Raw genomic sequence first — 22,095 nt, 5'->3', positions numbered from 1 at the left:
GTGGGGCTGGACAAAAGGATGTTTCACATTCATTGGCAGCGGCACCACCTTCAGGGTTTTGGAGAGACGAGGCACACAGAGCCACACAATTCTTGGCTTACTGGGTCAGGCTTCTAGGACCTACCTCTGACTCCCAACAGCCTCAGAAGGAGGTAAACGGTGGCGCTTCACGCAACATAATGGGCTATCCAGCTCTCTGGTGATGCACATGCCATCTTCCCCCCAAACATTCATCACAGAGATGCCACTTCCCCATCCCTTTAGTAGGAAGAGATAAGTTTGTAATGAACAGGTTTTCATGTTTTCTCCATCTCTTCACTTGTATTTAAGAGGCTACAAGCCTGGCTTGCATATCATTGAATACAGTCTACTCTCCCCATCTGCAGTTTTGACTTTTGTAGATTTGATTAATATGTTCTCTCTAGGTCTTCCAGCAGAACTCTGTGGTCAACTTTCGCCAAAGGTTGCACTGGAGGACCTAGACATTCCTAGTGAGAACACTCTAAACATTTGTAGATCCTCCAGCACAATTCCATGGTCACCTTCTGACAGGTACTGACCACAGAGTTGCGTTGCAGGACCCAGAGATTCCTAAAGAGGTTTTCTCTCAGGTTAAAAAATTAGTGGTTTTTTATTTTCTGTTTTTACATTTTCACAGGGGTCATGCATCCCTAACCCTAGCAAATGTGGAGAGACCACTGTACTGAAGCCACTATTGCCCTTGCCACTGTATTTCTGATTTCAGTGTATGGTTGTGAAAGCACAACCACGAAGAAAAGTGATGGGAAGAGAATCAACTTGCTGGAAATGTGATGCTGGATGGTACTATGGATGGTTAAAAAGACAAATAAATGGGTCCTTGAACAAATCAAGCCTGAGCTGTCCCTAGAAGACAAGATGACTAAATTGAGACAGTTGTACTTTGGACACATCATGAGAAGACAAGACTCCCTAGAAAAGACAATGATGCTTGGGAAGGTAGAAGGCAGTAGGAAAAGAGGAAGACCTCACTCCAGATAGACTCCATCAGGGAAGTCATGGTTGGCCTGAGCCTGCAAGACCTGAACAGGGTTGTGGCTAAAAGGGTGATTTGGAGATCTCCCACTCATAACACCACAAATGAAAGTCGACTTGACAGCAGTAACAACTAACTTGGCTCTACAGTAGAAAAAGAGGAAGACCACATTCCTGGACAATGTACATTGATGATGCCAAATAAATAAATAAATAACAACAATGACAGCAACATTATGGATGGACTGACTCCACCAAGGGATCTCTGGCTGCTGATGTGAGTTTGTAAGACCTGAGCAGGGCTGCTGATGACCACAGGGCCTCTCAGAGGTTTCTCATTCAGAGGGCTGTCATCAGTCAAAGCCAACATGGTGGCAAATAACAACAAAAGCTTGGCTTGTACAAACCTGGCTGCTCCTGGAGGGCACTGTGGACACATGAGCATGCGTGCTAAAGGGCAGGCAAGCTTAGGGATGGCATTATAATGCAACCCCAGCGGAGGTCACCCCAGTGCACACTGTCCATGTGGAGGGCAGGCTTTAGACAGCTGTAAAAACAAAGCTACCTCTTAAAACCAACCCTATGCTTACTTCATCACTGGCTCAGTAGCCATTTGTCTCTCTCATGGCAAGACCACACTTACAGGAGCAGATACAACCAGAGTGCTGGTCTACCTCCACCCGCTTTTAACACTGATCTTTTTGGGAGGAAAACTGTTTTGGAATTAGGCAAAGCATTTTCCGTAGTTGTTTGTGTGCCTGCAAGTTGTTTCCAATTTATAGCGGCCCTAACATGGAGTTTTCTTGGCAAATTTGTTCAGAACAAGTTACACTTGCCTTCCTCTCAGGCTGAGAGACCAATCAGGTTTCCATGACTGAAAGGGGATTCAGTCCTGGTTTCCTCGCATCCAATACTGAAACCACTACACCACACTGGCTATTTACAACTGGTGCATTTACTACTGATCACGAAGTCTTCCACATTATAATATCTGTCTTAATTTTTGAGCTCTTTTATAGATTGCCCAGAGTGCTTATAAACTGCAGTGGGCCCTTGGTATCTGCCAAGGAAACCATGCCCTATGAGGAACGACTTGGGGGCTGGAGATGTTTAGCTTGGAGCAGAGAATGATATGATAGCCCTGCTTAAATATTTGAAGGGATGTCATACTGAGGAGGGAGCAAGCTTGTTTTCTGTTGCTCCAGAGAACATGACACAGAACAATGAATGCAAGTTCCAGGAAAAAAGATTCCTGCTCAACATTAGGAGGAACTTCCTGACAGTAAGGGCTGTTCGACAGTGGAACACATTTCTTCTTTGGAGTGTAGTGGAGCCTCCTTCCTTGCAAGTCTTTAAACAGAGGCTGGATGGCCATCTGTCAATGGGGATCCTTTGATTGAGAGTTCTTGCATGGCAGAATGGGATTGGACTGGAAGGCCGTTGTGGTCTCTTCCAACTCAATGATTCAATAAGGTTTGGTTCCAGGGCCCCGATGGATACCAAAATCCATGGATGCTCAAGTCCCATTCTATACAAGGGCATAGTAAAACGATGTGTCTTACATAAAATGGAAAAATCAAGGTTTGCTTTTTTGGAACTTTAAAAAAAATTTTTTTTTCAAACCATGGATGGCTGAACTCCTGAAAAAAGAATCCGTGGATACAGAGGGCCAATCTTAGTAGCGCGTCCATCCACACACTTTAGGAAGATGAATAAAATAAATGTTTTGTATTTTTTAAGAGAAAGTTTATGACAATTTAAAGCTGATTGTTGGAATGCTCTTCCCAGAGTTCAGTCTCATGTGGGCACACACATACACGCTCTTGAACCTCTTTAGAAATAGAAAGTCTCTGAGACTTGAAGCTTCAGGCCACTGAAGTGGGAGATTTGAATTGGGATCCGAAGGCCAAACAGGGCCCAACCCAATCACTCATGGGGCTTTTCAGCCTATCATAAGAGAACAGCCTTGTGTTGGCTCAATGAGGTCTCTCTTAGGAAAACAGAGGGACTTGAATTTTGGTTTTAAGCTTTCTGCTGCTAAGCAAATGTTGAGCTTACACCAAGAGGTCCTCAGCCAAATGATCTTGTCTGTCAGCCTATAAGGAGTCAAAACTATGCAAAGCAGCTGAAGAAGGACTGAAGAAGGGACAGTCTGGCCTCCATCAAAGAACATGCTTTAGAAGGAATGATTCCACCTCTTTCTGGCACAGTTCCTGATCAAAAGGCAACAAGGTCCCAGGTTTGAAGTCTGTGGCAACTTCACATAAAGAATGGAGAATACTCCTGTTTTATCTGGAATCCTGTGTTCAGTTCTGGGCACCTCATTTTAAGAGGAACAGAGACAAGTTGGAGCAGGTTTAGAGAAGGGCAACAAGGGTGGTAAGAGGAGAACCAAACAGAGGAGGAATGGTTGGGGGAGCTGGGCGTGTTCAGTTTGAAGAGAAGACTAAAGGGTGACATGATGGCCCTCTTTAAAGAGAGGAAGGGACCAGTTTGTCCTCTGTTGCCCCAGAAGAGAGGACATGGTCTAGGCCCCTGCCAACTCTGATCCTATTGTATTGTTCTTTTTTAAAACTGCAAGCCACCTCAAGGACCAAACATAAGGAGGACAAGGAGATCCATAAACATCAGGAGAGCCAAGGTTTGAGAACCACAACTATGAGGAACAGGCCACCAATCCCATGGCTACTGGGTCAGGAAGATGGCTCCCACTCACCCACCAGTAGCCCCTCAGAAGCTTAAAATCCCCTCCAACGTTCTGCAACAGCCATTTCTATCCTAACCACTGGGAAAAGCAGTGTTAGCATTACCCAATATTCTTGGATGACAGCCCATGAAACAGAGCTGGGGAACAGAATGCCAACCGCATCATACAGACGGCTGTAAACTGTGTGTTTTTTTACTGGTGGGGGAAGGGTGGCGAGGGGTCCTTGTTCACGCCTGTTTTCATTAGGACACAGACCCAAAACACACAAGCACAATGTTCACCCGCTGAAAAATGTAACACAGAAGCATCCCAAAAGAGTCACTCGAGGAGGAGGGAGAAGTCACTTTCCTGCAGTTTCAGAAATGTTCATTAAGAGTTTGATAAATGTTCATTAAGAAGCAGTCACTAGCACGAACCTAGGTGAACTCGTGTGATGCCTCTGCTTGGAATCAGCACAAAACTCTCCCCAAAATGACCTCCTCCCAGCCAGCCAGCCAATGAGAAAAAACACCAGCTAACCTTGGGTTAAAAATGGCATCATTTTGAGCCCTGCATCGCTCCCGAAGTGGCCAACGTTAACAGGTTTGCTTCCCAGCTATTGTCCACCCCCTTCAGATGAAGAGTGATAGAAATTTGGACAGTATGGGGGGTTCTTTTTTTCTGGGGAAGGGGAGTTGTTCTTGATGTTTTAAGACATCCCCAGCACTTCTGATTCCACCAAAACAAGGCCTGGTGCTTTGCATTCCCAGCTGCCTGGCTAAAAAGGTTGCTCCAAGAGTTCACCCTAAGGGACCAGGTCAGATTTTAACACTCTACTATCCCCCTCCAAAATGAGAGCCTCAAAAGGACAGTCCCTGGCAGACTCCCAAGAAACCCTAGCTAGCATGCGGACACAAGAACACAGCTGAGCAGAAGGCGACAGAGCGGTGAGAAGAAGTGCCACCCCTCTTCCCAACCCAAACCCTGTTGCACAAGTCCCAGCTCCTCAGCTGAACGACACTCCTTCCCCTTTAAAGTGGATTCGGTGGCAAAGGATTTGACTTTTCTTCTGGGGGAGAAAGTGAGTCAGGCAGTGGCTTCAAAGCATTTTCACCTGGGGCAGAGGGAAAAGGTTCCACACCCACCCAGACAGGCCCTGAATGAGTCTTTTAAGTGTGACTCCTCCGGTGCCAACAGCCAAAAGCGATTTTGGCATTTCTGGCCAAAATACAGGATGCAAGCTTTTGAGTTACACTTGAGGCTCAGGCACTTAATGCAGGAGGAGGAGGTGGGTGGGAGAAATGTTTCCCTAACTGACGTCAAGGGCCACCTTCCTCTCTCCACTTGTCAGGCTGGGGAAAATGGAAAGGTTTTCAAGCATGATGTAAGCCAAGCGTCATCCAGAAAAGGGCCTGGAATGCAGCCTGGAGAAGAGCTCTGTGTGACACAAGGGCCCTCTGGCTTGCAACACCACTTGGTCTAGACAAGGGCAGCCTTACCTCCACATTCCCAACCAGGCTCTTGGGGAACCCTGTAAAACAGACCACCCTGAGGGACCTTCAAAATAATAATAATAATAATAATAATAATAATAATAATAATAATAATAAATACCCCGCTCTTCAGCCAAGGCTATCAGAGCGGCTTACAATTTGTTAATTAGACATTTCCCTGCCCTCAGGCTTACAATCTAGAAATAGCCCCCCAACCAGACAGGACACCCCAAGCTCCTACTTTCCAATCTGCTAAAAAGCAGCTCCTTCCTTGTCTGGGGCTCTCCCAACCCCTGATTTCTCTGGCTCCCCATATTTTTGGTACCACCTCTCACTCTTCCAGGTACAAGAAAAGGCTGTGTGTGTTTCTATACACTTTATATCCGTTGCTAGAAATTACTGTATGTATTATTATATCTCTCCATAACTCATTTCACACCCACTTCCCTATAACTAAGAATATGTCAAATACATATCCTATCCTGTCTTGCTATACTGAAGTTGTGTAATCGGAAAGGATATTTTAAGGACTGTTTTTAACCTGTTTTTTTTAACCTTCTTTTATTCTGTATCCCCTTTTTATCTGTGTTGGTCTATGACTGTAATAAAGATTCTAATCTATTCTATGTTAAATATGTGGATGCTGGGGGGGGTGCGATTTAAAAGTCTCCTTTCTTTTCTACAGCCAGTGCCCAACAACCCATAGAAGGTGGTGACCTTTAAACAGAGCATTTTCCAGAAGCGCATGGCAGGGGTCCTTTAGCCAGCCCTTGGGGTCCTTTCCAACTGGTAAGATTCACCAGGGAGAACTCCTCCTTTCTTCAGAGTGGCATTCAGTAGTTAGTTCTCCCAGGTGGGTCTGAGTTAAGCCTCTGCGCTCCTCCCAAGTTGTCCCCCAGTTCCCATGATGGGTTCCTTTACCCTCTGATGGGAAAAGAAAGAGGATGCCTTGCCATCCTAGGCTCCCTCATTTTAAGGCTCATTTTGAAAGTGGGATTAGTGTGGTTTGCTTCATTTGGTTGCTGTGTGTCTTCAAGTCCCAACTGCTGTTGCAGGGTTTGTTTGTTTTTGGCACAATTTCTTCAGAGGAGGGTTGCCTCCATTCGCATCCTCTGAGGTCGAGAGTGGGACTTGACCAACATCAGCCAGTGGCCGAGCGGGGATTTGAACCCTTGTCTCCCAGTGTCCTAGACCAACATCCAAACCACTATGCCACGCTGGGTCATTAATGCTCTTGAATACCACACTCCCTCACCTTGTGAGAATTCTCATCCCACCCCCAACCCATTTTGGGAAGGCTGGAAAAACGGGGGCTTTGGGGAAGGGGGGAAGAACAGGAACTGTCCCTCAATACCCCTAGAGAATATATTCCTTCAAAACCTAATTTTCAACCCTAGTATTTGTAAAGTTGGGGAGCAATTCTCTACTAATGCCTGCAAGGAATGTGTGCACCAGATTTGGCTTTTCTCAACCTGTATTTTTGTTTTCTCCCATCCATGGGGTTACATGCTCCCTCTCTTCCACTTCTCTACCCAAAGTGGGAGCACATGGCCTTGCAGATGGACTCCCACCAAGCACATGACCGGCCAGCTGGGGATGATGGGAGCTAGCACCCAACGTCTGCCTGCGCCAGGAGGTGTGAATGTCCAGAAGGGAGGGCAGGTTTCGAACGTCTGACCATCCTTCTCCAGGCCACTATCTGGGCTGTGTTTTTCAGGGGGGGCATCTCTTCACAGCCCAGTTCTTCAGCCAGATGTGGCCCCATTCCCCCCCCCATTCCTGGGCAAAGAAAAGCCCCCCTCTTTTTCTTAAAGACCCCCATGAAATAGTCTTCTCTCCCTCTTTCCCCCTCTAACTAGGCCACACTGTCTCTTTGTTTTGGAGTGAGAGGCTTCTGTACAACCCAGTTTTGGGGGGACAGTGGAGGAAGACCCCCCTCCATCCCAAACAGTTAATCCCCCCACAAAAAACCCTCATTATGGGGACCCCCCCCCATTCTTTCCTTCCTTCTCTTCCTTTCTAGGCCAGTTCTATGGATGAGGCTGGGAAGGAACACTTTTACCACCTGGTTCTTTGAGGGGCTCCTGTCCCCCTTTCTCTGAACCCCTCTTTTTTTTGGGGGGGCTGCCACCTCATGAATCCCTCACCTCTCTTCCTTTCCCTCTCCTTCTGTTGAGCCCCTCCTCTTTCATCCTTCCTTCCTTTCTGAGGGGCTGTTGGGGGGATCTCTGCAGTGCCCCACACCTTCACCCCTTTTCTCTAAACCACTCTTTTGGGGGGGGGCAAGAAAACAACGAAGAAAACAAGAGACCCCCCTCACTTTCTCCTCCTTCTTCTACCGAATCCCCCTCTTTCTTCCTTACTTTTTGAGGGGCTGTTGGGGGGGTCTCTGAACCCCTCTTTTGGGGGGGCTACCTCAGGAACCCTTCACCTCTCTCCCTCTCCTTCTATTGAGTCCCCCCTTTTTCTTTCTTTCTTTCTTCCTTCCTTTTTGAGGGGGGGTCTCTACAATGTCCCCACACTTTCAGCCTCTTTCTCTGAACCCCTCTTTTTGAGGACCCTTTCTCCCTGAGGAAGAAGGACCCCCTCCTCTTCCTCCTCTACGGAGCCCCACCCCCTTCCTCTGACCCCTCTTTTTGGGGGCTACCCCTTCCCCCTCCTTCTTCCACAGAGCCCCCCCTCATTTCCCTTCCTTTTGGGGTTGTCTCTCCCTTTCCCCCTCGCTCACCTTGCTCCTGCTCCTGCCTCCGCTCTGGTAGGCCTCGAAGGCCCTGAGGGCCGAGTCGGTGAGCTTGACGTGGAAGACGGAGACGCGGGTCCCTCGCCCGAGCCGCCCGCACGAAAGCGCGTAGCCACGCTCAGACAGCGCCGCCATTTTGGGAACCTCCGGCGGCGGCTCCGGCAGCAGCAGCAGCAGCGGCGCCCCGGGACACGCCCCTCATCTGTTACGCAGCGGACACGCCCCCTGACGCAGGCGCGACGGCCGAGGCCCCCGTCTCTGACGTCACCACGGGGTTGGCGCAAAGCACGCCGGGTGGTGTAGTTCCTCCGCTCCTTTTCATTGCTACAGTGGCGCCTGCGCACTACATTTACTTGTGTTTGCGACATTGCGTCGCGCGGGGCACGCTGGGGGATGTAGTCCTTTTCCTTCTCCCCCACTTCCTTCTCTGTTTGTTGTTATTATTGTTGACATTTTATTGTATTGTGTGGATTTTAATTGATGTAAGCCGCCTCGATCCTGTTGGAGAGGCGGGCAAAAATAAATTTTATTATTATTGTTATTATTGTTATTTGACTGTGCCTTAACGTAGTGTGACTTGTTGTGTCAGTTCGACCGAAACAATAAAAAACCAAATTAATAAGAGCCTGTTGGAAAAATAACTTCAGAGAGAAGATATGTTCATTAATTCCTGTCATAAAAGATGTGGTAAAGGTGTAACTATAAAACCAACAACAACAAATTTTAAAATGCACTTCCGGTCCCTCTAGTGCGCACTGCGCATGCGCCATCATCGCAGTTACGCTTGTATTGTATATTCCAATATAGTGCAAGGGATGCTGGGTAACGTCCTTCCCGGTCTCCCCTCCCACTTTTGAGTGAGGCCGAGGGGGCGTGGCAAGTGGAAGGGGCGTGCCCCTATATGCAAATAAGACAGGCGAGGATTCTAAGCCGCTCCCTTTAGCGGCCGAAGCCGTAAACGGCGGGAAAACTACACTACCCAGAACACAACGCGGCGAAACCCATTTCCGCTCCAGCGCTATTTTGTTCCTTTGTGTACCAATGAACGACGCCGCTGTCGGAGGGTGAAGGTCACGGGAAAGAAGCCAGTCATCGGGACCCTGGCTGGGGCTGGAGGCGGCAGGTAGGGGTCGCCTCTGAGCATGTACAGACTGCGTTCTCTCGTTAGCCCCTGAGCATAAATAGCATGTCTTCCTTTGCGACCCCTGAGCATGCACAGAGTGCCACGTGCGTCTTAAGAAGCCTGAGTGTGGTTTATATCAGTATCAAACAGCGCTTTAACTCTTTTTCTGGCTCAAGGCTATGGAATTCTGAGAGTTGGAGTTTGTTGTGGGCCCGGAGTGGAGCGGCAGCTCCGCTCCGGGCCCCACAACAAACTCCAACTCCCAGAATTCCATAGCCTTGAGCCAGGGCAGTTAAAGCGGGGCCAAACCCGGTTATTTGTCCAAAGTGGCGTCAAACTGGATTATTTCTGCAGTGCGGATGCAGACTCGGGCTTATCCGTGTCCATATTCAATCTCTTTCTTTCCTTACTTCCTGTGTTTTGTGTTCAGGTCTCTTCTCCTGATGTGGCAAGCAGCTGCCTCCTCCGTCGTTTCCCGGCGTGGGCTCTGGACCCTTTTCTCCTCAGCATGGAAGCCGTCTCTCAACCTCCAGGAGCCTGAGAAGGCCCTCAGGAGCCTCCCTGGGTCCCCAGCATTGTGGGGCCAGCAGCAGATTCGCACCAGGACCCGGGGCAACGAGTACCAGCCCTCCAACATCAAGCGGAAGCACAAACACGGCTGGATCAAGCGCATCCGCACAGCCAGTGGCATCGAGGTGATCCTCCGGCGGATGCTGAAAGGCCGGAAATCGCTGAGCCATTGAAATCTGCCAAGACCCGATCCCGACTTTGGTTCAGAAATCCACTGCTTTGCAAGATCCTTTCCCAAAATTTGGGGAACAACAGACCTTACTTTTCAGAAAAGGTCTGGAGCTGCTGCTACTTGTTCTTTTCTAGATAGCTGGTCTGTGATAATTCATTGACTAAGCCTCTTCTAATGTTAAAACAAAGAGTCCATATTGTCCGTCCGCTGTTATTAAAAATGCAGTTATTAAAAAGAGTGTTACCTACACCCTAACGATTTCAGTTTTCTGTCCATTTTGTTACGCGTACAGAGCTTAATCCCGTTTTAATGAGGTCTTGAGAGGCGGAAGGGGACCCCAAAGGCCATCTAAACCAACTCTCGGCCATGCAGGAATTCGCATTTGAAGAATTCCTGAAAAGTACCAATCCAACTTCTGTTTAAAGACCTCCAAAGGAGGAGAGTCCATCACCTTCCAAGGAGAAACCCATTCCGCTGTTGAACAGCTCTAACAGTCAAGATGTTTTTTGTGGGGGTTTGAGGCCAAATGTAGCCATGTTCTAGAAGAGTTTATTCCTGATGTTTCGCCAGCATCTGTGGCTGGCATCTTCAGAGAATGAAGTCAAGAAGTTCTTCCTAATGTTTAGGTGGGATCTCTTTTCTTGTAGTTCGACTCCTTTGGTTGCTTTTCCAGTCTCCGGAGGAGCAGAAGAAAGCAAGCTGGCTGCAACCTCAAGGTTGTGAGTTTGATCCCAGCTAGGGCTCCAAGGTTGACTCAGCCTTCTATCCTTTCGTAGGTCCGTAAAATGAGTAATGAGTAAAATGGGGGCAATTTGTAAACTGCTTAAGAGAGGGCTTAGTTCACTGATAAGCGGTATAGAAATGTAAATGCTAAATGCTATCCCTTCAGATATTTAAAGATGGCTGTATTATGTCACCACACCACAGTTCCAAAGGGATGTGACAAACTGGAGTGTGTCCAGAGGAAGGTGGCCAAAATGATAAAGGGTCTGGAAACCATGAAACCCTATGAGGAACAGCTCAGGGAGCTGGGGATGTTTAGTCTGAAGAAGAAAAGGTTAAGAGGAGACATAATAGACCTAGGGAGGTCATATTAAGGATTGAGCAAGCTTGTTTTCTGTTGCTCCAGAGAACAGAACCCAGAGCAATGGATGCAAGCTGCAGGAAAAGTGATTCCACCTCAATATTCGGAGGAGCTTCCTGAGAGTAAGGAGTTTATCACACTAGGGAGAGCCTGAAAAAAACAACGGGATTTAAACTAGATTTAAATTATTTAAAAGAAACACAAGTGCGGGAAGTTTATCAGACGACGTCGCTGTTAAAGTGAAATAACGCAAAGTTAAACCAAACGTAAAGCAGAGGGAAATGGCAGTTTTTTATTTTCAAAACTTCCCAAAAGTAAGACACTGCTGTTTTTCTCTGCTTTATGTTTGGTTTAACTTTGCATTGTTTCACTTTGGCAGTCATTTTGCGTAATAAACTTCCCTCATTTGCGGTCTGTTTGTTTTTTTAAGTTAAATCTCTCTTAAATCCCATTTTTCTTCAGGATCTTCCTAGTGTGATAAACTCCAAAGAGCTGTTTGACAGTGGAATGTACTCCTTCAGAGAGTAGTGGACTCTCCCCCTTTGGAGGATTTTAAACAGAGGCTGGATGGCCATCTGAGCTTTGATGGTGCCTTGCTTAATCGTGGCAGAATTGGGTTGGACTGGGTTTATTTGTTATTATTTATTTATTGCCCCTGGGGTCTCTTCCAACACTGATTATATATATATATATATATATATATATATAATTTTATACTTACATTTTTATATATTTATAATCATAGAGTTGGGTTTATGATATAAATTTATAATTATAGAGTTGGTTTAAGATATGAATTTATAATATAATTTCTAAATTTAGAATATAAATTCTAATTTTATAACAAATTCTAATTTTATAATTTAAATTATAAATTTATAATTTAAATTATAAAATTAGAATTTGTTATAAAATTAGAATTTATATTCTAAATTTAGAATTTAAATTCTAAATTTATAATTTATATTATAAATTCATATCTTAAACCAACTCTATAATTATAAATTATAAATTTATATCTTAAACGCAACTCTATGATTATAAATTATAAATTAATAATTTATATCATAAATGTATACCTTAAACCAGCCCTATGATTCTATGTATCACCTTTTAGTCTTCTCTCCTGGAAGCTAAACATACCCAGCTCCTTCCTAAGTCTTGGTTTCAAGAATGTGGACCCCTTTGGCCATTCTTCTTTGGATATATTCCAGCTTATCCATTTATTATTATTATTATTATTATTATTATTATTAAGCTTTATTTTAAGAAAGTCTGACCAAAGTGGCAATACAAGTTTATTCATTTTTATTTAAATTAAGTAAATGGGATTCATTCTTCCCTCGATCTGGACCCAGTGCTCCTGTTTAAATATTGTTCTGTGTTTTTAGATTGTTAAGCCACTTTGTCACAATTTTGGGAGGAGAGTTGGATGCAAATAAATATAACTATAATAATAATAATAATAATATGACTATAGGCCCAACTGGAATAGATAAGGACAGGCATCAGATAGAAAAGCAAAAGGGGTGGAAAAAAGGATAAACTTCCTGTAAATAAGTGTAATAAGTATTAAGTAAATTAAGTAAATTTTTAGTAAATTTATTAAGAAAATGTTTGGCTCAATAAGATTTTCAATAGATAAACCTCACATTTTGAGGCAAAGTGGCACAAATAGAAACAATAAATGCTTTTGTTGTATCTATCGCTTAATAAAAATAAATAAACAAATGATTTTGTTGTGTTTTTCACTTAATAAAAAGAAATCAGAACATAAAATGATTGTATTGTATACAGCACCTAATTAAATTTTTTTAAAAGTCAAATGATTTTAGGATATTTATCACCTCAAGAAATAAAAAAATGCTTTTATGGTAACAAATTTTATTTTAATTTTATGATATTTTTAATTTTATGGGAACAAATATTTCTTCACAACCCAAAAACAGGCCCATAACATAAATGATTTTGCCCTAACAGCCCTTAAAAAACCCAAACGACTGTTCTGGGGCTGAATAATAATAATAATAATACCCCCACAAACTGTGGAGGGATAAAGGGACTACATCCCCCACAATGCCCCACCGGAAGTCCCGCCCCTCCCTTGCATCCGGGTCCTCGCTCCTCCTTCGCCTTTCCCCTTCCGCGAGAGACGGGAGGGAGAGAGGCGAGGGCGAGAGGCAGGGCCTGAGTGACGGCAGTGCTAGCCAATGGGAAGTCCACTTCCGCCCCGGTTTGGCCAATGGGAGCCGGGGGGCGGAGTCAAAAGGAGGCGGGGAGGTGGCGGAGCGGGGGGGGGAATGAGAAGTTGCTGAGGAGGCGCCTGGTGGGGAAGATGGTAGGTGGGGGTCCCCATTGTGGAGAAGGAGCCCCCCTCTTCAGGGCAGCCCCTCAGCTTTAGGGGGGCAAGGGATAGCGGAGGAGGGGGCCCTTACTTGGGGGGAGGTCTTAATAGGAGGGGGGTCTATTGGGGGTCCTTTCATAGCCCTGAGGGAAGGGGAGGGGGCTTTGGGGTGGGAATGGGGGTCCCATGTCTGTGTGGAGAGGTGCCCAGGCTATTGGGGGGCCCTGGGGGAGCTATTGGGAATGGGGGGGATTGGGGGTGGGAATGGGAGGGGGCATGTTGGAGGGGCGTGCCCCGGCTATTGGAGGAGGGGGTTTGGAGATAGTAGGGGGCATGGCCCAAGGGGGGGCTTTGGGGGGAGTATGGGGGACATTGCCCAAAGAGGGGGCTTTGGGGGCATTGCTCAAGGAGAGGCCTTTGGGGTATTATGGTGGCATTGCCCAAGGGGGGCTTTGGGGTAGTATGGGGGGCATAGCCCAAGGGGGGTTCTTTGGGAGAGTGGGGGGCATTGCCCAAGGAAGGGGGGATGGGTGGAGGAGTGGGGGGACTTTTTCAAGGGGGGAAAAAGAAGAAGGATTTTTTGCGTGGGTCTGCATTGGGGGCCAAGTAAGAGGGGAAGGAGGAATAAATGGGAGGATTTTTCATGAGGGGAGGAGGAGGGGGATTCTTTATGTGGGGAATGGCTGGGGGCCATTAGCTGAGAAGGAAGGAGGCCTTTTTGGGGGGTTGGGGTTCTTCATTGAGGGTGAGGAGGGAGAAATGGGGGGTGCTGGTCATTTGGGGGAAGGTGTGTTAAGGTCTGGCCAGGACCCTTCCTCAGGGCAGGGGAGGATTTGCTGTGGGGGGGGGGCTGCATCCAGAGCTGGGGAAGATGGACCCCCATCATTGCACCCCCTGAGTGGGGAAAGCATGGCCAAAGTTGGAGAAATTAAAAAAAAACTTTGCAATACAACACAATTAAAAACATTGCAATGCAATTAAAATCCCCTTGCTAGATGGTATCAGGAACACAGTTTAGAAGGGGAATACATCTGCCACTCAAGATGGGGCCCCCCTCATCCATAGCCCCAGGTGGGACCCCCATCATTATCACCACAGCCCCAGGTGGCCCCCATCACAGACCAAGGCAGGCTCCCCCATCACAGCTCCAGGGGCCTCCCCATCCAGAGTCCTAGGTTTGCCCCCATCACAGCTCTGACTGCAACTTGCGGGAGTCTTGTTTGGGAACTAAGGGGGCTTCTGTCAAAACTGGGGGGCAGAGCAAGCGTAGGCTGTGGGGGTTCCCTGGGAACGGAGGAGAGATGTAGGGTTCATCTGAAGGGAACAAGGGGCACCTATTCCATGTCCTAGGTATTGGGGGGATGTCTACAGTGAAGGAAACACCTCATTTGGTGGGAAGAGGGGTACTAGGAACTGTACCAACGAAGGAACCAGGGAGGATGTTTTAGAATTACAGAGTTGGAAGGGACACCGAAGGGCCATCCAGTCTAACCCTCTTCTGCCATACAGGAAGACACAATCATAGAATAGCTGAAAGGAACCCTCAAGGGCCGTCCAGCCCCCTTCTGCCATGCAGGAATACATAGAACCCTGCCTTGGATGAGACCCCAATGGCCATCCAGCCCAATCCATTTCTGCCATGCAGGAAGACTCAATCAAAGCCCTCCCAGGGACAGAGGGTCATCTAGTCTCTGTTTGAAAACCTCCAAAGGAGGAGTTGCCACCTCACTCCCAGCCAGCATATTCCACTGTTGAACAGTCTTCAATAAGTTCTTCATGTCGAGGTGGAACCTTTTTTTCTCAGAGTCTGAATCCATTGCTCTGGGTCCTGGTCTCTGGAGCGGCAGAAAATAAGCTTTCCCCATCCAAGGAAGTACATTTGTGGGTAGTGCAGGGCTAGAAATCACCTGGCTGTTAATGAACTGCAACTCCCATTGTCCTCATCATTGACCAGGCTGGCAAGTAGATGAATTAAAAACAGAAATGCAGTTGTTGATTTCAGGGATCCTGTAACTCCAAGAGGCCTATAACTCTGTTTCCCAAGAAAACCCCCATTTCCAAACCCTTCTGAGACTTAATCTACCTTTCTGTTCTTGCTAGGCGGACTTTCTGAAAGGGCTGCCAGTTTATAACAAAAGCAATTTCAGTCGGTTCCACGCAGACTCTGTATGTAAAGCGTCAGTGAGTATCTTTCCCTGCTTTTCTTTGGTTGGCTGGGGAATTGGGAACAATTTTAGTTTAACACCACTTTAACTGCCATGGCTCCATGTTATGAAATTCTGGGAAGTGTAGTTCTGTGAGACATTAGTCTTCTCTGTCAGACAACTCTAGTGCCACAACAGACTACAAGTCCTGGGAATCCATTGCATTGAGCCATTGCAGTTAAAGGGGTGTCAAACTGGATGTTTCTGTTGTGCGGAGTCGGCCTCAGATCAATTTCTTATTACAATGGGCCCTTGGTATCCACTGGAGTTTGGTTCCAGGACCCACTAAAACCCCCGTGGATGCTCAGGTCCCATTAAATACAAGGATGTAGTAAAATGGTGATCCTGATTTAAAAAATGGCAAAATCAAGGTTTGGTTTTGCGGAATTTGTATTTTTAAAAATATTTTCAAGTCGCAAATGTTTGAATCTGTGGATAAAGACTCCTGGATACTGAGGGCCAACTGTACTAATTAATATACATTTGCCATTTATGAAGGAATTGGAGTCAGAAAGCAGAAAAATAAAGACATCAGAGACAAAAGATTTGGGTTACCAACTCCACAGCCTTGGTTGTAAACCAGGTTGAAGAGCCTTGCACAGAGCTTAAAGTTTATCTTTAAGACTCTGGTGTTTTAAAAGTCTGCAGAAACAAAACACCTGCTCTCTTAAAGAGAACGCTACTTTGGTATAAGTTCTTTAAGAAAAAAAGACCAGCAGCATATAGACTCGTCCCTCCACATGTGTGGCTTTGTCTTTTGCAGATCTGATTATTCATGGATTTTATCAATAAACTTTAAGCTCTGTGCAATTCTCTCTAGGAATTTCTAGATCCTCCAGCACAACTCTGTGGTCAACTTTAACCAAAAGTTGCACTGAAGGACCTAGAGAGAACACTCCGCTAGGCCTTTGTAGCTCCTCCAGTGCAATTCCAGGGTCAGTGTCTGGCAGACGTTGACGACAGAGTTGCCCTGGAGGACCTAGAGATTTCTAGAGAGTTGTTTTCTCAAGTAAGAATATCATGTTTTTGTTATTTGCAGTTTTTCCACATTCATAGGGGTCCTGTGCCCCTAACCCCAGCGAATGTGGGGGGACCAGTGTAATAATCTTCCATACTGGTCAACCCGGAGTGGTATGTTAAAGAAATGGCCCAGTTGGTCCCTTTGTAGAGAAGAAAATGACAGTCCAAAAACAAGCAGACAATCCAATTTCCTTGAAATGTCAGAAAAAAAGAAATGACTTCCTCCCCCATGACATGATGTTAATTTTAAAAATAAGGGGATTTTGAAAGGAGGAATAAGAAGCTTGTCAGATAACATGTTGGGATGTTCTATATTCTATTTGGTAAAATTCTTTTGTAAAACAAAAAGGATATTGTAATAATCCTTGAAAAGGAGAGAGAGTTTATTTTCATTCAGTGTTATGGTTATGAGAATTTTGTTACCATAAATAGTTGACAAAAATGTATCCCGGCTAAAGGAAAAGATGAAAATAGGATAAGTTTTGTTATCAACCATACACAGATGTTATATAGTATTTGTAGAGCAAATATTGTATTATTTTTGTTGCAAGCCAAGTTTGCTTAGTCAGTTCTTGTGTATCTTCATGTAAAGTCTGTACTTTCTGAGAGCTGAATCTATTTAAGCTTAATACAGGTTGTGTCTCCTTTATTCAGCTGTCCTTCTAAACTCATTTCTTGGGCATGCTTGAGCTGAGGATTCCTGCATGACAGGAGGTTGGCAAGATGAGGCTTGCGGCCCCTTCCCATTCCATGACTTTCTATCCCCAACTTCCAGTTGCTAAAACACTCTGCTGTGTACTCCCCTAACAATACTGTTTTTTGTTTCTTTTTCACTCCTTTTCTTACTCTGGGACTTGCTGTGAATGAGTTTCCATTCTGGTCCATGGCTTTCCAAGGTTCAAGCCATCGACTCTTCAAGCTGTATTGCATTATTCACTGCCGATATCCGGGACCATGCAACTGGCACTGTCCCAGTGTCCCCACAAATGAGTACTAGGCTCCAGTTTACTCTTCATGCCTGCCACATTGTTGTTTTTGCTGTGTGCCTTCAAGTCATTTCTGACTTATGGCGACCATAAGGTGGCTTCTTGGGAAGATTTTTTTAGAGGAAGTTTGCCATTGCTTTCCCCTGAGGCTGAGAGAGTATGACCTGCCCAGGGTCACCCACTATATTTCATGGCTGAGCAGGGACACTATTTAATTTCTACTACTATCTTTCTGTCAACATGGGACCCACAGTGACCTGGGATATAAGATCTTAATAATACTTCATGCTGTAACTGGGGTCTGCAACTTCTAGAGTTGTTGTTGTCATCTTTATTGATGTCCCATGGATATCCTGTGGTTTGTGGGGTTTTTGGTAAGGTTCTATGAAAAGTGTTAGGGCAGCAACAACATCAGCAACAACCATGTTGGGGATAATTAATGAAGTGACAGTCTGTCACACATGTATGTGTCACGAATCTCATAAATCTGTTTTCTGTTTTTAATTTACAGAACAGAAGACCTTCCGTTTATCTCCCCACACAGGAATATCCTTCAGAACAAAGTAGGTTCCTTCCTGTTTTCTTATGATTACAGTCCTGCCACCTGCTAGCTGTTAAGCAAATTAAAACATGTTCTATCAATCCCTCAGTAGTTAATACATAAATAACCTGAGTTTGGATACTTGCTTTTTTGAAAGTAATTTGTTCCTTTTACTTTTTCAGGATTTGAGAAGGGAACCATTGGTAGTATTCACTGACGTGCTGTAAAAAGTAATTCATCACAGTGGTCCCTCCACATTCACTGGGGTTAGGGGTAAAGGAGCCCCGTGAATGTAGAAAAACTGCAAATTAAAAAAAAACAACTATTCTTTTTACCTAAGTAAGAATCTCTCTAGGAACCTCCAGGTCCTCCAGTGCAACTCTAAGGTCAACATCTGCCAGAAGTTGATCAGAGAATCATGCTGGAGGTTTTCTCTAGGACAGTGGTTCCCAACCTTCCTAATGCTGTGACCCTTTAATACAGTTCCTCATGTTGTGGTGCCCCCAGCCATAAAATTATTTTCATTGCTACATGCAAATCTGTGTTTTCCAAAAGTCTTAGGCGACCTCTATGAAAGGGTTGTTCGACCACCAAAGGGGTCCTGATCCACAGGTTGGGAACCACTGCTCTAGGAAGTGTTGAAGTGTTTTCTCTAGGAACTTCTAGGTTCTCCAGCACAACTCTATGGTCAACTTCCAGCAGAATTGTGCTGGAGGAAAGAGATTCTTAGAAAGAACATATTAACTGAAACTGCAAATAAACAGATCTGCAAAAGTCAAAGCCACAAATGTGGAGGACCAACTGTACATCTCTGCCTCTCGTTGCTTTTCCAAAACATCTCTCCCCAATTACCCCACAGCCCTCAAATACCTCCATTTCACTTGCAAACTAGCAATGTGGCATCAATTCTAGTTGCTATGTTTGGAGAAAAAAGAGGTATTTGGGCAGGAAAAGTTGCTGAGTCCTCAGAGCTACAGCGTCTGCAAAGTTAAATTTCAAAAGGAATATGTTATTCTTACAATTTCCATTTTATTTATATCTGATTTTGGTCTGCTTGGTTTTATAAATCTTGCCCTCCGCTTTGGGTTCCAGCTGAGGTGGGATGTAAATCTAAATCAAAACCAATAAATGAAAGCAAGAATTGTCTCCTGACGTGATTTCCTTTTCCCTCTTTTTCTGCAACAGTCATTGTAACAGAAAAGACAAATATACTCTTGCGTTATTTACATCAGCAGTGGGACAAAAAGGTAAGGATTTCATGAATTAAAATTGGATTAAACCACCCATGTTTTGTTGATTTTTTTAAAAAAAAATATTCTGTCTTTCAATGAATTTTAAATTATTTTATCTATAGATTGTTTCACTGTTTTTTTAAAATCACGCACACTCACACATTTAAACTGCTGTTCTTGTCATATTAATTTGTTGGTGTTGGGGAAAAGAGCTGGACTTGTGGAAAATAATATAGCTGCTGGATTCCCACTTCTTGTGTTATTTTCCCTTCCCATGTAAGGGAAGACAGAAACCAAGGTCTCCTCTTGTGTAAGAGCAAGATCCAGAGTAACTGCCCTCTGGATGTTTTTCTACACAAACATCATTTTCTGAAAAGAAATAGAAAGATTGCAACTATTCCCCCTTGACAAATAAATGGATTACACACGCTCATACAATCTCTCCTCTGCATTCTGCCCATCCCTGCATGTACCACAAACCTATTTCAGAGGACTGGGTGGACACACAAAAACACACATGTCCTGAGCATGTGTTTAGTGCCAGAGAAGGCTGCCAGTGGGGAAGGAGGAGAGATGACCATTATAGCATCCTATTGGGATTTAAACCAAAGTCTGGGAAGAGCCATAGAACCATAGAGTGAGAACGCCCCCCCCCCCCCAATGCCAGTGATTCTCAGACTTTGATCCGCCAGGTGTTTTGGACTTCAACTCCCCAAAGCCCCAGCTTACTCTCAGGAAGTTCCTCCAAATCTTGAGCTGGAATCTCTTTTCCTGGAGCTTGCATCCATTGTTTCAGATCCTATTCCCTGGAGCAGCAGAAAACAAGCTTTCTCACTCCTCAATATGGCATCCCTTCAAGTATTTTAACAGGGCTGTCCTATCCCCTTTTCTCTTCTCCAGGGCCAACATCCCCAGCTCCCTAAGTTGTTCCTCATAGGGCTTTATGGTTTCCAGGCCCTTCACCATTTTAGTGGCCCTCCTTTGGACACATGGCTCCAGTTTCTCAATGTCTTTGAATTGTGGTGCCCAGAACTGGACACAATATTCCAGGATGCAGGCTAAAATATTAGCTTTCTTTGCTGCGGCATCATACTGCTAGCTCACGTTCAACTTTTATCTTTCTATTTCGTGGGTATCAAGCTCTAAATGCCAAAGGGCAGGGGAATCGGGATACGTTTGTTCCTGAGCAAATCTAATTCAGCTTCCTTTCCCCGCTTCCCTTTAGAATGCAGCAAAGAAGAGAGATCCAGAACAAGTGGAAATCGAAGGCGAAAACTCTGCCCCTCCCCGCAAAATCGCTCGGACAGACAGCCAAGATATGAACGAGGACACTTAAAAAACTTTAGCTTTTGTCTTCTGTGTTTAACATTTTTTTCAAGCGCTTCCTATGTGGGGTTATGATATATTATTATTATTATGATTATTTTTTGGTCTTTCGACTTGTATGCACACATACATTCACACCAGTTTCTACTAGCCACTTGCCTTCTACATCCCTCTCCCAAAACCCTCAGCAGCCCAAACCACTTTTGACTTCGTAGGAGCCAATGTATTTATTTTCTCCATTTGTTTGGGGAGGGAGAGGAAGAGGGAAGACCTCTGCTTCTTTTTTTAAGAGTTATGATGGATGCCTGCTTGCTCACACTCTCTCTCGCGCTTGGCAGAGCAAAAAAGGAAAAGTGTTCAAACTGTGATGGAGGCTTTTTTCTTTTCCTTTTTAAAAGAAAGTCACACAGATCTCCTCAATGGCTTCCCCTTCCTCCATTCTCCCCATGTGCTCACATCCAGTGTTCGCCTGAGGATGCAGCATGGCTGGCTGCCGGTTCCTCCCCTTATGGTGGCATCACATTTTGCACCCTTTCCGGTCTGTGCTTGGAACCCCTTGTTACTCACCTGAGATGCAAAGAATACGAAACGGAGGGAGGCAGGTAAGCAGGCAGGGCCTCCCCTTGTCCTCCAGATGCGTTTGGGCAGAAGCTCTCATTTCCTTCAGAGAAATAGAAAGATGGCAATCGTCCCCCTTCCCTTGACGGTTGTTCATCGCCTTTTTCTGAGCGTTGTACGATTGTCTTTCCTCCTTGGGCCTTTTCTCCCCTCATCCCACCCCCCCCCCAAAAAATATCTGGCCTTTTCCAAGGAAATTTGTTACCTGTCAGCCATAGATTGCAAGCAGAAAACAGATCCCCCCCACATGCATCTCACACACACCCCCACACCCCACATCTCAGCTTGCCCTCTGCCTCTCTCCACTCTTTGAATGGACCAGGTCAATGCAACTTCTCTCGAGTAGAATAAAGGAAGATACTTCTCACCACTTTCGCTCTGTCGTAAAATCGGTTCTGAGTTTTCTTGGGGTGTGTGTGTGTGTCTATGAAATACAACTGAATTCTTTGGCTCTTTTCAGAGCTGGCAAGTCACAGCGCTACCTGCAAGTAGGTACCTCTTGGGAGGCAATAAGAGTGCAGTGACGTTTCAGAAATAAAGTTTTGTATATACTGAAGTAGAAGTCGAGCACATGTATAAAGCGAGGGAAGGCTTTGGGGCCAAAACGATGGATTTTGATCTGGCCTGTGGATAAGTCGAAGGGAAAACTTAGGGGGTTGGACTGGATGGCCTTTGCGGTCTCTTACAATTTTACAATTCTGAGTCTAGGGGCATGTAACAAAGGATCATAGAATCATAAAGCTGGAAGAGATCGCAAGGGCCATCCAGTCCAACCCCCAGAATATAGTGGCACTACTACTTACACTATACTTTTATTGATGCAGCCTAAAATTGCATTGGCCTTGTTAGCTGCCGCATTGCACTTCTGGCTCATGTTCAACTTGTGGTCTACTTGGACTCCCAGATCCCTTTCATACATAAAAGTCTCTCATTCAGTCAGGT

General features: G+C 45.3%; 3 protein-coding genes across 3 annotated transcripts in view; 2 read left to right on the top strand and 1 right to left on the bottom strand.

The window, feature by feature from the left end:
- Positions 1-8,185, bottom strand: part of LOC149284559 (RNA polymerase II elongation factor ELL-like) — a 91,823-nt gene extending 83,638 nt beyond the window's left edge. Inside the window, exon 1 of the mRNA XM_089496554.1 lies at positions 7,922-8,185. Coding sequence (XP_089352680.1) covers positions 7,922-8,068 — 147 coding nt within the window. The 5' untranslated portion in view covers positions 8,069-8,185. The remainder of the gene's footprint in view (positions 1-7,921) is intronic.
- A 563-nt stretch (positions 8,186-8,748) lies between these two features.
- MRPL34 (mitochondrial ribosomal protein L34) lies at positions 8,749-10,058 on the top strand. Its single transcript, XM_089496649.1, has 3 exons — positions 8,749-8,755; positions 8,864-9,056; positions 9,487-10,058. Exons 1-3 carry the CDS (start codon positions 8,749-8,751, stop codon positions 9,797-9,799), a joined length of 513 nt encoding a protein of 170 aa, XP_089352775.1. The 3' UTR covers positions 9,800-10,058.
- Positions 10,059-13,162: 3,104 nt separating this feature from the next.
- DDA1 (DET1 and DDB1 associated 1) lies at positions 13,163-21,523 on the top strand. Its single transcript, XM_089496577.1, has 5 exons — positions 13,163-13,220; positions 15,327-15,407; positions 17,948-17,999; positions 19,163-19,224; positions 20,435-21,523. The coding sequence occupies exons 1-5, from the start codon at positions 13,218-13,220 to the stop codon at positions 20,543-20,545; spliced, it is 309 nt and encodes a 102-aa protein (XP_089352703.1). The 5' UTR covers positions 13,163-13,217; the 3' UTR covers positions 20,546-21,523.
- Positions 21,524-22,095: the final 572 nt, after the last annotated feature.

This window comes from Sceloporus occidentalis, unplaced genomic scaffold, assembly GCF_023333645.1.
Source record: "Sceloporus occidentalis isolate IW3139 unplaced genomic scaffold, rSceOcc1.0.p SCAF_91, whole genome shotgun sequence".
Lineage (NCBI taxonomy): Eukaryota > Metazoa > Chordata > Lepidosauria > Squamata > Phrynosomatidae > Sceloporus > Sceloporus occidentalis.
Note: the sequence above shows the minus strand (reverse complement) of the source record. Positions and strands in the feature narration are given on the sequence as shown.

What these genes read in the sequence shown, in the direction of transcription:
- DDA1 (XM_089496577.1), top strand. An exon ending in GGAATATCCTTCAGAACAAA is followed by an intron (nt 18,000 to 19,162) that starts GTAGGTTCCTTC and finishes TTTCTGCAACAG; the next exon opens with TCATTGTAACAGAAAAGACA. An exon ending in ATCAGCAGTGGGACAAAAAG is followed by an intron (nt 19,225 to 20,434) that starts GTAAGGATTTCA and finishes GCTTCCCTTTAG; the next exon opens with AATGCAGCAAAGAAGAGAGA.
- MRPL34 (XM_089496649.1), top strand. An exon ending in GCTGGGGCTGGAGGCGGCAG is followed by an intron (nt 9,057 to 9,486) that starts GTAGGGGTCGCC and finishes TTTTGTGTTCAG; the next exon opens with GTCTCTTCTCCTGATGTGGC.